Source organism: Gallinula chloropus (genome assembly GCF_964237585.1).
Source record: "Gallinula chloropus genome assembly, chromosome: 16".
NCBI lineage: Eukaryota > Metazoa > Chordata > Aves > Gruiformes > Rallidae > Gallinula > Gallinula chloropus.
The window spans coordinates 1,324,920-1,340,938 of record NC_140101.1 but is presented as its reverse complement, the minus strand read 5'-3'; the positions used below and the strand labels follow the sequence as shown (position 1 = coordinate 1,340,938).

Here is a 16,019-nt window from a genome sequence, read left to right as displayed (position 1 = left end):
GTACCATCAACCCGCACACAGTGTCAGCCTGAGCATGTTCCCATCCCCACCAGCCTCCCCCTCAGCCCCAGCTACGCCCGTGTGTTGTATCCAGCCTTAATTTAGCTCACATTGCTGCTGGGAGCTGGGACTTGCCTCCTTCCCCAGTCATCTCCACTGCACCTCCCTTTGGGACCCCCCCAGTGCAGCTGGAGGCTGCACTGGGGGGGTCCCAAAGGGAGGTGCAGTGGAGGCTGCACTCAACTACACTAGCCAAGCGCTGCTGCTACTACTTGTAGAAGCACTCAAGGCCAGTGCTGCTCTTGGGGAGCCCAGTGCAGCAGTTGCTTTTATTTCCCCTTGCACAGCTGGCAAGAACATGAGCAAACAGCAGGGACCCAGCGGAGCAGTTGGGTTTGGCCTTTGGCACACACAGCGCGGTGTGGAAATCATCACTTGGGTTGGGATGTGGGATTAGCAGTAGTAACCTTGCAACTACGCTGCCGTGGGCAGGGCATCCCCAGCTAGCCTGCATCTGGGAGCACCAAGTGGGAGCCCAGCAAGAGGGGGAAGGTGGTGGGGCCACGCCGCAGCTGCTCACCGCTGCTTTCCTGGTTGTTTTTCTCCGTCAGCACATTTCCTGGAGACCTGGCCGACTGCAGCCTGCTTGGGCTGTTCTCCCACTCAGCACGGAAGGCTCAGGCAACCTGTTTCGAGGCGATTACGAAGCGCAGCCAGCCTGTACGTAAGGAGCCACCACAGAGCGCTGGGGAAGGAATGTTAGAGCTTGAAAAAAATAAAGCAGGCAGGCTCTGTGAGAGAAGGTGCCGCAGCAGAGCAGATGGTGCGGCGTGAGCTTCCCAGCAAAGGCTGCTACTGCTCCCCATTAGGAAGCATATGGGCAGGCTCAGCTGCCTCCCCTCCTGCCCACGGCCCTTCCACTCGGCATCACGGGGACCTGCTCACGCACGGAGGTGGGGAGGGGGATTTGGAGGCTGCACCCCAGGAGGGCAGCCCTTTCCCCCTCAGGCTGGCGACGAACCTCAGCGAGAGGAGTGCTCCACTCCTTCGCTAGCCCGAGCCAGAGGGAGGGTGCAGCGTTTTGGGAGACACGCCACCATCATTAGCAGCTCCCTTCTGCACCAAACACCCACCACGAGCAAGGGGCTGCTGTGTGGCCTGGCAGGGCGGGCAGCACTGCCAGGCTCCAGGTGCTGCCAGGCCGCGCTCGCGGCCTCTTCACGCTGCAGATCAAAGCCGCCGCTCCCGCAGGGGCCATTTTGGAGCCCGGGTCTCCCTGGCCCCAGGAGCTGCTCAGCAGCACACACAGGGAATCTGGGGCAGCGTTTCAGGAGGGATTTTTTTAAGGCCAGGCTGACTGTCAGAGCTTTGAGGCCCAGTGAGGAACTTGCACGGCGCTGACAGCACTTTTTCAGGGAAGGCACATGCTGCGGGTGGTGTGGGCTGGGCTCACCCACCCCCACAGGGCTCTGGTCCACTCCTCAGGGTCCAGCCAGAGCTGTCACTGCAGGAACCAGGGTCCAAAGGGTTTTTCCATTTCCCCATTTTCAGCTGGGAAGTTGTGCATGGGCAGCAAGACCGGTTGTGCAAACATCCTTCCCCACATAGAGACCCCCAGCCAGGGCAGCAGCACCCCCCATCCCAGCTGAAAGTCTTGCAGCACTGGTTTTGCCCAGACTGCTTTTTAATCTCCCTAATTAACAACCTGTCTGATCCCCTCCCAGCACCTATAGCCCGAGGTGGCTCCTCTGCTAGACTGGGATTCACAGGCGCTGGAAATGGGAGAGGTTTCAGTTCCTGCCCTGCAGAGCCAAACCTGGGCCTGTTAATGAGCCACTAAGAGTGGATGGAGGTAACCGTGGTTTTCCCTGCCCAGAACATCAGAACATTTCCCCTCAGGATCCCTGCTCCCCCACCCAGCGTTGTGCAGCACACTGGGAAGGTTACCTATGGCCTGACCCCCCAGCTATGTCATACCAGCTGAACTGTAGAGCTCGTGGGCTCAGTTCAGCCTCAAAATCCCAAGCAGCAAGGAAAGCCTGGGTATCAACATAGAAAGAACAGCAATGCTCTGGACATCGGTCTAGAAAGCTCCTTAAATCCAGCATCCAGTAGTGCTGGTCTGGGGCCATGGGTGGGGAATCCTGCCCAGGCACCAGTGAGCAGCAAGCACCCACAGGAGTCCTCCACAGCAAGCCTAAATAACCCACCCCACACCCCCATGAAGGCAGTGCTGCCCTGGGGAAATCCAATCTCATCCAGTGGCCCAGCACCCAAGAGATGCTGCTTTCATAGTTCACCCAACCAAACAAGGTGCGAAGCCACATCAGAGCGGGAAGCTCAGCCTCAGCACCCACATGAGGGCTGCTCCCATGCACAGAAGCCAGCACACCCTCCCCACAACCAGAGAGCTGCACATGCCTGGGGCTGGGGACACTCACCCCACCTATTCCCCCAGCTCCAGAGCCACATTTCAAGACCACTCCAACCTCTGAGCCAGGTGAACACATCCTACAACCCTCAGGCTTCAGAGTCAACGCCCTCACAGGGCTTTTAGCTGGGGGAACAAAAAAACCCCACACAAATGTCTTGTAAAGTAGGTAGCACCAATTACACTGCTGATATTTAGGGCTTCCAGCACAACAAATGGAGCTTCAGCTTCATTAGGTACCATGCCAATTTAATCCAAGACATCCAGTACAGAAGGAGCTTAAATTAGTTTATCTGATGCTAACTCGTAACAAGCAATATGTTAACAGAGAACAGAAAGAAGTGACCCACAGCCTGTTCATGAGGAGCAGCCAGACCAGGACCTGGGGAAGGGGCAAAGGCACCCACAGCCAGAGCACCCCAGCCCTGCAAACACTGGTTTAGGAAAGGTGTGTTTCATACCTGTCTGGTCACCATGTGCTGGTGCTGCTGCTGCAGGACCCACCACCACAAACACCTCACAGCTGGAGGTGGAGGGCACCCAGCCACCCCTTTATATGGGAGAGGCCCTGGGGGTGGGGAACGAGCTGCAAGTGCTTCGTTAAGGCTGTGATTGCCAGTGAAAGGGCAGTGGGGGCTGCTGGATCTTTGGGGAGGGGGCAGCTGTGCTTGTGGGAGCTGCCTGTGGTTGCTTTGGTCAAGCTTTTATTGCACGATTTGGGGCTGAGCTGAGATGTCTCCAGTCCTTGTCTGAACTCTTGGGCCTCGGTGGTGCAGATGGTGCTGGGGACGAGCAGGGAGGAGACCCTCCTGAGTGCAGGGGATTTACTGAGGGGCCCACCTCTGCCTGTGCTGGTAGGACCCACCGCCTGTTACCACAGGCTCCTTGATGGGGGGTTCCTAATTGCAACCCACTTGATTTTAGTGCTCTGCTGGCATCAGTCGGTCCTCTCTAAGTCCATAAACTGACTCTCGGGGAGGACGGAGGATGGATGCCAGCACTGCCTGCCTGGAGCTCACCTGCACTGGGGCAGAACAATGCTCCAAGTGCCTTCGTGGCATTCACACACCACTGCCCAAAGCCCATTTGGCAGCGGTGGCAGAGCCCAGCTGGCACCAGACCATCTACCACCATCCACCGAGCAAAGCAAGAAGCACGTGGGCTGCAGTGGGGACTATTTCCTCACTGCAGCTCACCTGTCCCAGGGCTATGCAATGCTCCTGGGCTGCTCCTGCTCAGCAGCAGCACCCCGCAGGGAGCTGCAAACCTGGTAACTCAGCCAGGCTTCCTTAACACAGCCCTGAACACTTCCGACTGGGGGGGAATTCCTCCTGGCTGTGTCAGAGCAGGAAAGGTGGTTTATATCCTGTGCCTGGTCTGGGAGCAGCCCCGGTTGACCTGAAGGTGATGGGCAGAGGGACAGGGGTCTAGGGGGAAACTGCTGACAGGCTGGGAAGCCCTGGCTGCGGGGGGGGGGGGGGGGCTCGGAAGGATGGGGCCTGGCAGGACTGGCTGTGCTGCCCAGTTAGCTGCAGTCAGTACTTGGAGGGTTGTGATGACCTTTGTTCACAGGCAGGGTCCTGCCCCTTGCTCTGGAGGACTGTTTGCTCACTGGCCATGGGTGCAGCAGCTGAGCAAAGCCCAAGCAGTCCCACACTGCAGCCTCCTGTGTCTGCAAAGTGTGTAAGGTGCAGGGATGGGGACCAGGGCATGAGGCAGCTCCCACCCAGGGCAACTCACTGCGGGGCACAGGGTGGCCCCAATCCTGCACCCCTTGTGTCAGCAGATGCAAAGCTTAGGGGTTGTGGGGGATGCAGTGCCTGGGGGCATGGCTAGGGCTTGTCCCAGCTCTCGTGGGGTCCAGAGCCACAGGCAGCCCCCGTGCCTGCTTTGGGACCCTTCCCCTCCCTGGGCTGGGCAAGGAGGGGGTGCTCAGCACCAGGAGCAGTGGTGCTGTGGAGGAGAAAGTGGTGGGGAGAGGAGGGCAGGCAGGGAGCTCCAGCCATGCAGGGGACATTTCAGAGCTGGGTGTTCATTGCTGGTGGGCTCCTAGGAGCTGTTTGGGCTGAAAGCTCCATCCCTGCTCTGGAGGGGCCCAGCTCTGCTGGGCACCGTGCTGCCCCGTGGGGCTGCGGTGGCAGTGCCGGTACCCAAAGTCTCATGATGCACAGGCAGCTCCCCACAGCCAAATTTGTGTACCAGGGGCTAACAGGACTCCTTGTCACACTGCTACCAGGCAAACTGCCTCCTCCCTCTCCAGCCCCTGCAGGGCTGGCTCTCCCCAGCAGGCCAGGTCCCTGCTGCTGCTGGTTCCCTGTGTCAGACACAGCCCATCCTCCTCCAGCTGCCCCCTGCTCTTAACGCAGGCGCAGGCATGCACCAGGGACCGGTGGGTGCCTGGAGCCTCACAGAGCGATGCTAGAGAAGACCTTGCTCTCCCCTTGGCAGCACTGCTAGGACCGTGGCAGGGTGAGGAGCCTGGCCAAAGGAGGAGTGATATCATCTCAGCTTTCTTCTGCCTATTTCTTCCTTTTTTTTCTGCATCATCTCATAGTTCTTTGTTGATTGCAAATTGTTATCATGAAAGCGCATCCAGTGCTGCAAGAGCAGATAATGCTCTGCACGCTCCCAGGCAGGGCTGCTCTAACTCATTGCAGGCTGGGCTGCCTGATAAGTCCTGCGGCAGCTGCAGATGGAAAGAAAAATGCTAATGTGAGGGGATTTATCAAGTTAAGCTATCTCAGGGCATCGCTTCCTGCTCATCACAGCTCTGGCTGGAGGCACCGGGGTGGCTGTGGGGCTTTGAAGCCCAGGCTGGGGAAGGGGGGAAATGAGATGGGGGGGGAATTTGTGCTGTTGGACCTTGGTCAGCGAGGCACTCGCTGCTTTGGAGGTGGGAAGACTGAACTGGGTGTGGGGGATGTGGTGCTGCTGACAGTGATGAGAGATAACAGCCTGGCTGTGGGCCAGTGAGGGCTTTTACTGAGGTTATGTGTGAAAGTTGCTGTATGTAACATGTCAAAGCAGAAACCACAACTGCACAGCACCTGGGATGTAGGGGGGAATCCCCCCCCCAAAACGGCCAGCCTCAGCCCTGGAGGGAGGTGATGCTGTCTTGACCAGCCTCCAGCACTGCCAGGACCAGCCCCAGCCCTGACACTGGGCTGTCCCTGTGGTGGCTGTCCCCATGCTCTCCCCATCCCCATGCTGTCCCTGTCTACATGCTTTCCCCATGGTGCCTGTCCCCGTGCTGTCCCTGACCCCATGCTGTCCCTGCAGCAGCCTGGGGCCGTGTGCCAGAGCGTGGGGCTGTTTGTTTTGGCCCCATTGAGACCAGGCACATCCATGCTGCTTGAACCAGCACTGCCATCTCTGCGGGACTGGGGTCATGCTGGTCCTGCTGCTGGGAGCTTGAGGATAATGCTTCTGCAAGGCCCTTGTGTCGCTTTGTCCTTTTTTTGGGGGTTGTTTGGGGTTTTTTTAAGCTGCAGGCCACAAAAAGCACAAGAATTAATTCCGGCTCCGCGAGATCCACCACGCTGCTGGTGCCTGCAGCGGTCCCAAGGGTCTGGCCTGGCCTCGATAAGGAGCTGCAAATCCGAGTTGTGAAGCGGTGCCATCCTGCTGCGGAGCTGGGCCTGGAGGCTGGCGGGGCCAGCACAGCATGGGGCTGGGCAGCGGAGGGGGGTCAGGGGGCTAGAGGGTCTGCAGGGCAGAAACTATTGCCTGGGATTATCTACTGGCAGTGGTGGGCAGAGACATCTGAGCTGAGGTACGCGTCATCACCAGCTGATGTCTGCTAAGGGGAGGGTGCACGCGTGTGGCATGTGTGGGCACGCATATACACGTGTGTGCACACGCATGTGTATGTGTTTGCATGTGTGTGCACACATGTGCATGCCTGCGCAGCGGGGCAAGGTCTGAGCTCTGGGCTCTGCAGGGTCTGAGCTCTGCGCAGCCTCCGGCAGCCGCCAGCACCGTGCTGGGTCTTGGGTGCCAAGAGGGAACCCGGAGAACCGGCGGCAAGGCACCTCCTGCGACCCGCATGAGGGATGCTCCAGCCTTCACTGCAGCCCTTTAACAGCAGCTCCTGACCGCCAGCATTAATGATATCCACCCAATTAGTCCCTGCGAGCCCTGCCTAGCCTCAAGGATTAGCAAACGAAATCATCATCCCAGGGCCTAAGCAGTTAACACTACTAATTAGTCATTGGGTGAATCCCAACCCAAACACTACCCCAGGCACAGGCAGCCAGGCCATGGCAGCGCCGCGGGCAAGGGGCTGCTGCTGCCCACCCAGCCAGGGACTCCCTGGGCTCCCAGAGCTGTTTACGGAGAATCTGCTGGGCTTGGGGATCCGTTATTTTTACACGTTGCCATGGTTACCGGTGCCATTATAAAATTAAGGCTGAAGCTTGCGGAAGAAATGGATCTGTCAGGAGCAATTATTTTAGCAGGCGCGTTGTTGATCCTGCCGCACTGCCCACCCCATGGCCCGCAGCACCGGGCCGAGCCGGGCCCATGGAGCTCCCTGCTGCAGGGGCCGCATCCTGGTAACGGGCCTGGCCATGGGCCTGGTCGCTGGGCCAAGGCGCCGTGCAGGCTGCTGGAGCAGCGGGCTGGCCTGGCCACACCATGCTGGGAACCGCCGGCGCCGGCACAGCTCCTGGGTGCTGGCAGCACCGCTGGGCACGTCCCGGGTGAACAAAAGCCAACTGAGAGTCCGCTTTCAGGCCGCGCCGTGACTCCCTCCTGCAGCGCCTGCTTTCCCCCTTCTCCTGTCTCTCTAAATATTTTTTCCTTTCCCTGCTCTTCTCCTCAGAGCGATGCCTGTGCCGCGCTCAGGCCGCTGCCAGCACCGGGGCTGTGGCCAAGCGCAGCTCAGCTTTAAGGTCGCTCTGTGCCGGGAGGAGTGGGGAGCCCTGGGGAAACCCACAGCATCCTGCCCTTGCTGGCACCCTGCCCTGCACCACCACAAGAAGGGGCACCCCCAAAGAGTTTCCCCATCCTGGGAGGCAGCCCCTGTCTCTTTCCCCGCCCCCCCCCCCAGTGACACCCACTGGAGCATCCCTGGGAGCACACGTGGCCTGCTTGGGGTGTGATGCATGTGTGGATATCAGGGCACCAGGACCACTCAAATACACCATCGTTGTTTGATCCAACACGAGAAGCCCCCAGGCATCCCCAGCACAGGCAGGACACTCTTCCTGCCCACCCTGGGACTCTCTCTCAGGTGCTGGCAGCACCAAGCGTGGCAGCTGGATCTGCTCACCCCGTGCCAGCTCTGGAGGGTGATTGTCCCTGAGCAAAGTCCTGTCAAACACCAAAAGCACAAAGCGAGTCTTTGTTAAGCAATGGATGTTCCTGTTCATCCCGTGGTCCTGGAAATCCCTCTTTAATCATTACCAGAACTTTGGCCTCCACAACATCCTGCAGCGAAGGGCTGCATGGGCCAAAGGAGTGTTGGGTGCAAAGGATTTCCTTTTCAATCTGCAGGTTTAAAATGCCTTTGACACTTTTCATTTTCACTGCCTGCGATAGGAGAGATGGGGAATGGGCAGAGGGCAGCTCCCAGTCTGCCCCGTGCCCCCCTCAGCTCCAAGGGTTAAATGGAAATGATGCCAGGTGGGGCAGAGGGGTTCCCAGAAGCAATGCCTGTGATACCACAACCTCCTATTAGACACCAGAGAATCCACACGGGCAGGCAGCATCCTCCACACACCTCCACCTCTCTTCCACTTAAAGCCCTGGACTGCAGCCTGCAGCCTAAAGCCCTGGTTCACTTCCCAGGGCCAGGCTGCAGAGAACCCCCTCCCCAGGTGGTCTCACAGGCTGCCCCTGTGCCAGGCCGTGATTGTCCCATAATTTGGGCAGCCAGAGAAATCTCTGCTCTGCTGCTGAGAGCCCTCACTGCATCAGGAACCCAGGGAAAGGACAGGGCTGGCAGGGAGGCTGCGGCACCGAAACAGTTCCTATGACAACCCCAAATCCCAGACCTGTTTATCCCCTTTAATAAAAATCCACCATAACCATGAAACTGGGGAATAAGATTCAATAAGTAAGACGTGAAATACATCAGGAGCAGCGTAAAGCATGTCACCGTTTTACTTCGTCCTCGTCCCTTGCCTTCTGAGGGAAAGTAGGAGAAACGGGCATCTGCAGAGGGATGGGATGAGCTGCTGGGTTTGGAACTGGTGGGGCTGGAATTGGTCTGGCCATGCAGTGTCCCAGGGCTTCTCTCTCCAGTTCAGCTCAGAGCAGTCAGCAGGCACAAGAGAGACCCGTGTGGCATCTCTTGGAGACATTCGCAGTGTCCCTGTGACCCTCTTGCCCTTTCCAAACCCCTTAAAGCACCCCAGGCATTCCTCCAGCTCCTCATGCTGCTCCCATCAGTGTCCTGGCACAGTCAGAGCAACCCCCTGGGCATCGTGGGCTCCCATGGCATTACCTGGTCCCCATGGCATGTTAGGGTCCCCACGGCATCCCCTGGTCTCCAGTGGCATCACAGGGTGCTCAAGGTGTCACTGGGTGCCTGTGGCATCATGTGGGCCCCGTGGGGTCCCTGTGCCATCGGATGCTCTTGGACCCATGGCTGTTTGGCCAGTGCTGATGTGCAAAGGGACCAGCCTGTCTGTCCCTGGGAAGGGCTTGTGGCCACCATGGTCTCACAGTGGCAAGGACAAGGATGGAGACAGGGATGGGGACACAGCAGGAGCACAAGGGCATTTGGGACAACTGGAAACTACGCTCAGGCACATGGAAAGAAAGGAGGTGATTGATGACAGCCAGCATAGCTTCACTAAGGGTGCCTAACTAATTTGGTGGCAGGTCAGGGGAGGTGATTCTGCCCCTCAGCTCTGCTCTGGTGAGACACCCCTGCAGCACAGCATCCAGCTCTTGGGTCCCCAGTACCAGATGGGATTTGAGGTCCCTGCCAACCCAAAACAGCCTGTGGTTCGCTGACAGAGCCACACGCCCTTGGCTGGGTCACTGGCTGGGGGGAACAAGCTGAGGCAATACTGGGAGACACGATGGCCCCTGGGCACCCGTCCCTGTGAGAGGCACTGCCAGTGTTGGGGGGCTCTGCTGCTTGCCACGGAGCTGGAGCATCCCAGGGCAGGGCATGAGGCATTTATCTCCATCTCTCCCCTTTTCTCCTTGCTCAGCCCTGGCTCCAGCACAAGCTCAGCTTTGTCCTGCTCCCCAGTGAGCACTGCCAGGCCTCTCCTGTTGTCCCTCCAAACACCAAGGAGACACCCACACCCTCCTGCTTCAGCCACCCCACATGCTAGGTGAGACCATGCTCTTTCTCAGCATTAATTAAACCATTGTCCCCCGTCCCTTGGTGCCAGGGCCAGCCTCATCCACCAGTCACACTCTCCAGACTAATCGCTCCTGTTGTTCCATGTTTTCCATTTGAGGCTTGTGCTCCCTGCTGGCACAGCCTGTGTCTCCCACGCCAGCTCCCTGGCACGGAACAGCATGGCACAGCATGGCACAACATGGCACAGCACGGCACGGCACAGCATGGCACAGCACAGCATGGCACAGCACGGCACGGCACAACATGGCACAGCATGGCACAACATGGCACAGCACGGCACAGCACAGCATGGCACAGCACAGCATGGCACAGCACGGCACAGCACGGCATCACATGGCACAGCACAGCATGGCATGGCACAACACGGCACAGCATGGCACAGCACAGCATCACATGGCACAGCATGGCACGGCACAGCACGGCACAGCACGGCACAGCATGGCACAGCACAGCATGGCACAGCACGGCACACACCACCACTTCCAGCCTCCACCAGCCCTCCTGCCTTGGAACTTCCAGGAGCCACCTCCCACCTCCCAGCGCTGGGAGCGGGCAGCCCCTGAGCATCCCCTGGCTCTTCCCTGGGTCCCACTCTCTACCTCTCCCTGGGATGGGGCCACGCAGACCCCTACCACAGTGCAGCCCAGCTCAGCCTCTTCCCAGCCCTTCTGGTTGACCACAAGGTCCCATCCCTTCACCCAAAAGCCCAGCTAACCCCCCCACACCACCCCCGTGCCGGGAGCTTCTCATCGTGGCAGTGGGCACTGCCAGGCCTGTTTTCCAGACACACCACCACGGCCTCACCCATTCCACTGTACCCTGGCCCAGCACAGCACTGCTCCGGGGTGCCCATGCAGGGGGTCTGGTGCTGGGACACAGCCCAAACCCTGTCTGGAGCTGGTGTGTCCCTCCCTGACTGGGACGCTGAGCCTCTCCCCACCACATGTACAGCCACTACCGCTGCTCCACACGCTGAAGCTGCCTTTTCCGGGTCCCGGCTGCAGGCAGGAGGAACCCATCACGTACCAGCCCCACCACTGCCCCACGCCCACCCCAGCCACGGCAGCTCTGCACACAGCACAAGCTCCTGCCCTTCTCGCTCACGCAGCCGGAGGGTGACTCACTGGGACGGGACAGCCAACGGCACCAGGAAACCAGCATGGACAAAGCAGTCAATCCCCAGCCCTGGCACCACCCGGCACTGCCCCCAAAGAGAGGTGTTCCCCCCGAAGCCAGGTGCCCCCCAAGCGAGGTGCCCCCCAAGCCAGGTGCCCCCCCAGCACACTCCTACCTTGTGTCCACGCTCAGGCGCCTGTTTGTGCTTTCACTGCCGGCACACCCCGGGCTGGTGGCTTAAAGGATTTTCCTATAATAACCACCAAATCCCTCCTCTGGGCAGTAAGCTGCAGACCTGGGCCCTTTCCTAGGTGCAGAGCGCTCCATGGTGCTCTGCTCGCTTTGCATATGCTTATATCAAACTGGATTTCCCCCCACCCCGCCCCGCCCCAAGCCAGACGGTACTTAAAAAGTCCTAAATCCCCCTGAATTTCAGTTCCCCATGCCTGTGAGGTCTATCCCTGGTTTCGTCTCACCCACCTATTTTACATACTCCCTCTTGCAAGCCTGACGTGAGCTTTGTGCCGGCTTCGGTGTCCTGCCCTCCCAGAGACCCATCAGCCACCGCCTTGGACCAGCAAATGAATCACTTCCCAGTGGGGTTGAGGCTCCGTTTGGGATGCAGCACTGCTGGGGGCTTCACGCTGGTATCCCCACACTGCAGCCCCTCTGCTGGGGCTGATGCAAGAAGGGACCAGGCTTGGGAGTGTGTGCTGAGGGTGACAAATCCCTGCCCTCACAAACTTCCTCCTGCCCCGTTCCCCACTGTCCCCACGGGGTTCTGAGTGCCCCCCTCCAGAAAGAAATGACTCAAAACTCTCCCCAGGGCACGTCCCCCCCAGAGCAGGGGACACTTACCCAGGCATGCAAACGAATTTCAGTAGTGACTCCTCTCCCCTGGTAGGAGCTCTCTGAGAGGGTCTGTGCTGGCAGACATGGCTCCCCTGGGTTCACACACGCTATTTCACGCTGTCTTGTTTCACTTCTCCTTTTTTTAATTTCATGGTAAAAAGTAGCTGAAGTTGGGAACTGACAAGAGCAGCAGCTTTCAAGGTTACGGGCAGCAGCAGGAGGAGCAGCTTCCTCTGCCTGAAAAGCAAGGTTCACCCTCAGCCCACACCCGCAAAGGGGGGTGTCTGCGTGCGGCGGGAGCACCCACCACCCCGGGTGGGTGTGTGGGAGCCCATCGTGCTGGGTTGTGCCTGGGTGCTGCAGCGGAGCCTGGTGTGGAGCGGGCAAACCCAGGGTGTCCATCCTCAGCCAAGGGCCTGCTCCTCTTGGAGGTGAGGACTGAGGATGTCTGCAGGGAGATGTGCACGGGGCAGGAGATGTGCACGGGGCAGGAGATGTGAGCAGGAGACACGCATGGGGCAGGAAATGTGAGCAGGAGACATGCATGGGGCAGGAGATGTGAGCAGGAGACGTGCATGGGGCGGGAGATGTGAGCAGGAGACGTGCATGGGGCGGGAGATGTGAGCAAGAGACACGCATGGGGCAGGAGATGTGAGCAGGAGACACGCATGGGGCAGGAGATGTGAGCAGGAGACATGCAGAGAGCAGGAGATGTGAGCAGGAGACACGCATGGGGCGGGAGATGTGAGCAGGAGACATGCAGAGAGCAGAAGTGCACAGAGCAGGAGACGTGCATGGGGCATGTGATGCACACGTGACAGATGTGCACAAAGCAGATGTGCATGAAGCAGGGGAGGAGCACGGAGCAGGGGGTGTGGAGCAGGGGATGAGCAGAGAGCAGGAGATTTGCATGGAGTAGGGAACATGCACGGAGCATGCCCCTTTGGGAGGGCAGGCAAGGGCTGGTCCTCCTCCCGTGAGCAAAGCAACACCAAGGGCTGTTCCCAAGAACTGCCCCACACATGGTCAGAAGATGCGGGTTTGGTGGGAGCCGGGCAGCTGCCCTGCCCCAGGGACAGGCTGGGAGGGGGGAGCTGCCCGTGGGGCTCTGCACAAGCACAGGGTGAGCTGGCACGGGGCTGCAGAGGGCATGTGTCTCCCAGGACCCCAGAAGACGAGCACTATTGCTCTTGCTCTGAGCACAGTGCCAGGATGGCATGGCTGTTTGCTGGCTGTAATGAGGGTGGGCTTGATGCAAGGACAAAATAGCAGAAATTATGGGCAGGTTGAGCTGGGAAGGTGCCAGTGGTGGCTCGTGCTGGTAGAGACAAGGCATACCTGGAGTCCTCCTGGAGCCACTGGCACTGCACAGCTTGCACAAGGCAGAGGTGCTCATCCCTACGGCCTGATCCTGTGTTGGAGACAGCCACTGTGTCCTGGGAGAGCTGCTGCTGAGCCCCAGCGTGGCAGGTCCAGCCCCCAGCCTCACCCTGCCCTGCGCAGCCACCGAGACGGCAACAAATGGAGGGAGTTTTGCCAAGCGTGACAAGCTTGGGCAGGAGTATGCCATGCAAACAGATCTACATCTTTATTGCCCCCTGCAGAAACGGCCCTGCCTCCTCCCCGAAACGGGCTCTGTGGCCGCGCAGGCTGCAGTGCCACACATCACTTGGCAGCTACCATGACGCTGGCGTACTCGGAGCAGGCTGCGCCGGGGCTCCTGCCGTGCCCTGCAGCCTGGGGCAGGAGCTGGAGATCGGCATACTGGATGTCACTGTCCTCCTTGCTGCGTTGCTGCAGAAGTGCACACGAATGGTTAGTGCTGGCCCAAGATAAATCACGCAAAAATCACCCTAACAGCAGGGTCGAGCTGTGACAGTGGTGCCACGGTGCAGAGCATGCCAGGGCCGCTTGCTGCTCAGCCAATGCCCACCCTGGCCCCAGAGCCTTGCAGAGTCCCTGTATGGCAGGACATCAGCACAGGCTGCTCTTCCCCTCTACTGACAGGCAGCTCATACCTGGCTGGGTTGATGTGAGGTCTCTGCATCCAGGACTTTGCTGCTGGGAGAGAAGGAAAGCTGTTAGAGCTAAAGGCAGCTGCCCCCGCTCTGCCCCTCCCAGCCCCCTGCCACTCAGCACAGCACTCCTCAGTTGCCCTCCTGAGTTGTAGCTGGGCTCTGCAGCACGTGGCCACACATGACACCCACACAGAAGGCAAAAGAGAGGGACAATGTCTGCATGCCTGTGCTGGGCTCAGACACTGTGGTGAGGGGCTAGCAGGGAGCTGCCTGGTGCTGGGTGCTCCCTGCTGTGTGCTCCTGTGTAACACAGAGAGAAGCAGGAGGAGCACAGTGATGCACCTGTGAGTAAAGGACCATTTCTAGGGAAAATTACTGCTCCAGAGGGAGAGGAAACCAAGATAAGGCAGGTGGATAAGGTAGATCACACATCTCAAGGTGCAGAAGGAAGATGAGGTAGGTGTGAACCTGGGGGTGCTGGGTACAAACCTGGGGGTGCCGTTGGTCTCACGGCGCTTTGGCATCGGGGAGAAGTTGCGCACAGCTGCTGGACTGGCTGGACATGGTCTCTTTGCCTTGTCCCTGCACTTCCTCCTGTGCATGTAAAAGACGGTGCAGAGGACAAGGAGGAGGAAGAGAAGTACAGCTGCAGCCACCATAATGGGAACCAGGGCTGACCCTGTGGAGATACAAGGCAGAGCAAGGAGAGGGTGGTGGGTGTAGGGCAGCGTGGGACCCCACCGCAGGCAGGGTGGGGGCCGTGGGGAGGGGTCCTCAGGAGCAGTGTCCTGCTGGCCTGCGCTCACCATGCAGGGACACCTCTGTGCCCTTTCCACGCTGGAACACCTCATCAACACCATCTGTCAGTGACTTGCGGAACTTCACACAGTAATAGGTGCCGGAATCCTCGGGTTGAGCGTTGCTGATGGAGATGTTGAAGTCTGTGCTGGACCCATTCACTGCCCTCGTCACACGGGGGAAGGAGCCCCGATCGGCATAGACAGTCTCGCTCCCACTGCCCCAGCCCTTCAGCCACCTCACGGGACCGATGATGGTTGTGTCTCCAGACACAGTGCAGGTCAGGTTGATCGTCTCTCCCGCAGTCACCACCACCTTGTCCTGGGGCTGCTCCACCTTGAAGCCCTGACCCATCTCCTGGGCACCTGCACCTGGCAGCAGCGACAGGAGGGCAGGGGCTGAGCGATGCAGCGAGGTGAGGGCTTGTTGTACTCCCCCCGAGTGGCACGGGCAGAGCAGCCCCAGCTTGCTCCGAGCTTGCAGCAGCTGAGATACGGCAGACACAAGAGGCAGGACTGGGAGCTGCAGAAGCCAGGTTAAAAATGAACAAGGGGCTAATTTGCATCCCCTGTCGTGGTATTAAGAGGAGTCACTGCAGCTGTTTGTAGTTCAGAGCGGTATAGAGGGAGTCAAGGGGAATTCCAGGCAGGGAAAAACTCCCAAGCGCTGTTAAACATTAATACCCCGGCACTGAGCTAACAACACGAACCAGGATCACCGGGGTCTGCAAGGAAAGGGGGTTCACAGGCCAGGGCTGTGCTCAGCCCGCCAGGAGCCATCTCTCAACAAGGATGAACAGCCCGAAAGCTCCGTCCCAGCCCCCAAAACCCTCTGCCCCAAGCAGAGCCCAGCGGGGCTGCGCACCCCGGGGCTCGGCGCTGCGCACGCCGCCCGCCCGGGCCCCGGCAGCCCCAGCAGGGGCCGGAGGAGGAAGGAAAGACCCCCCCTCCCCAACCCCGCGCCGCTCTTTCTCTCTCCCGGCCCGCCAGCACGGCGATCTGCTGCGGCGGCCGGGCCTCTGCCCCGCCATCCCCCCCGGGCAGCAGCGGGCAGCGGGGCCGGGGAGCGGGAGGGCTGGCGGGGGGCTGCCGCCGCCGCCCCGCCCCGGACTCACCGGAGAGCGGCCGCGGGAAGAGGCTGAGCTGCCCGAGCAGCGGCTCGCCAAGCGATCGGCACTGCCCCGACTTTGGGCTCCGAGGGCAGGAAAAGGGAAAGGAGAAGCTGGGCAGGAAGTGGAGCCGAGCGGCCGCGGGCTGGTCCCGCTTCCAGCGCCGGCCCCGGGGCGGGCGGAGGGCGACGGCAGAGCCGGCCGGGAGCTGCGCCCACCGAGGGCATCGTCACCACGCGAGGGCATCGGCACCCGAGGGCATCGTCACCCGAGGGCATCGTCACCCGAGGGGTCCGTCCCGACCCCGAGGCGCTGAGCGGGGCACGGGGCAGGGCAGCGGCTCCCCCTCCCTCCCTCCCTCCCTCCCGCCCC

The 16,019-nt window shown here is 60.0% G+C and overlaps 1 protein-coding gene across 1 annotated transcript; it reads right to left on the bottom strand.

Moving 5' to 3' along the window:
• Positions 1–11,845: 11,845 nt before the first annotated feature.
• Positions 11,846–15,925, bottom strand: LOC311197692 (uncharacterized protein; the record flags this gene model as incomplete). The annotated part of the gene is made up of 6 exons (XM_084271485.1): positions 11,846–12,171; positions 13,062–13,517; positions 13,742–13,784; positions 14,231–14,420; positions 14,548–15,025; positions 15,725–15,925. 5 exons carry the CDS (start codon positions 15,923–15,925, stop codon positions 13,389–13,391), a joined length of 1,041 nt encoding a protein of 346 aa, XP_084127611.1. The 3' UTR covers positions 11,846–12,171; positions 13,062–13,388.
• Between the last annotated feature and the right edge of the window lie 94 nt (positions 15,926–16,019).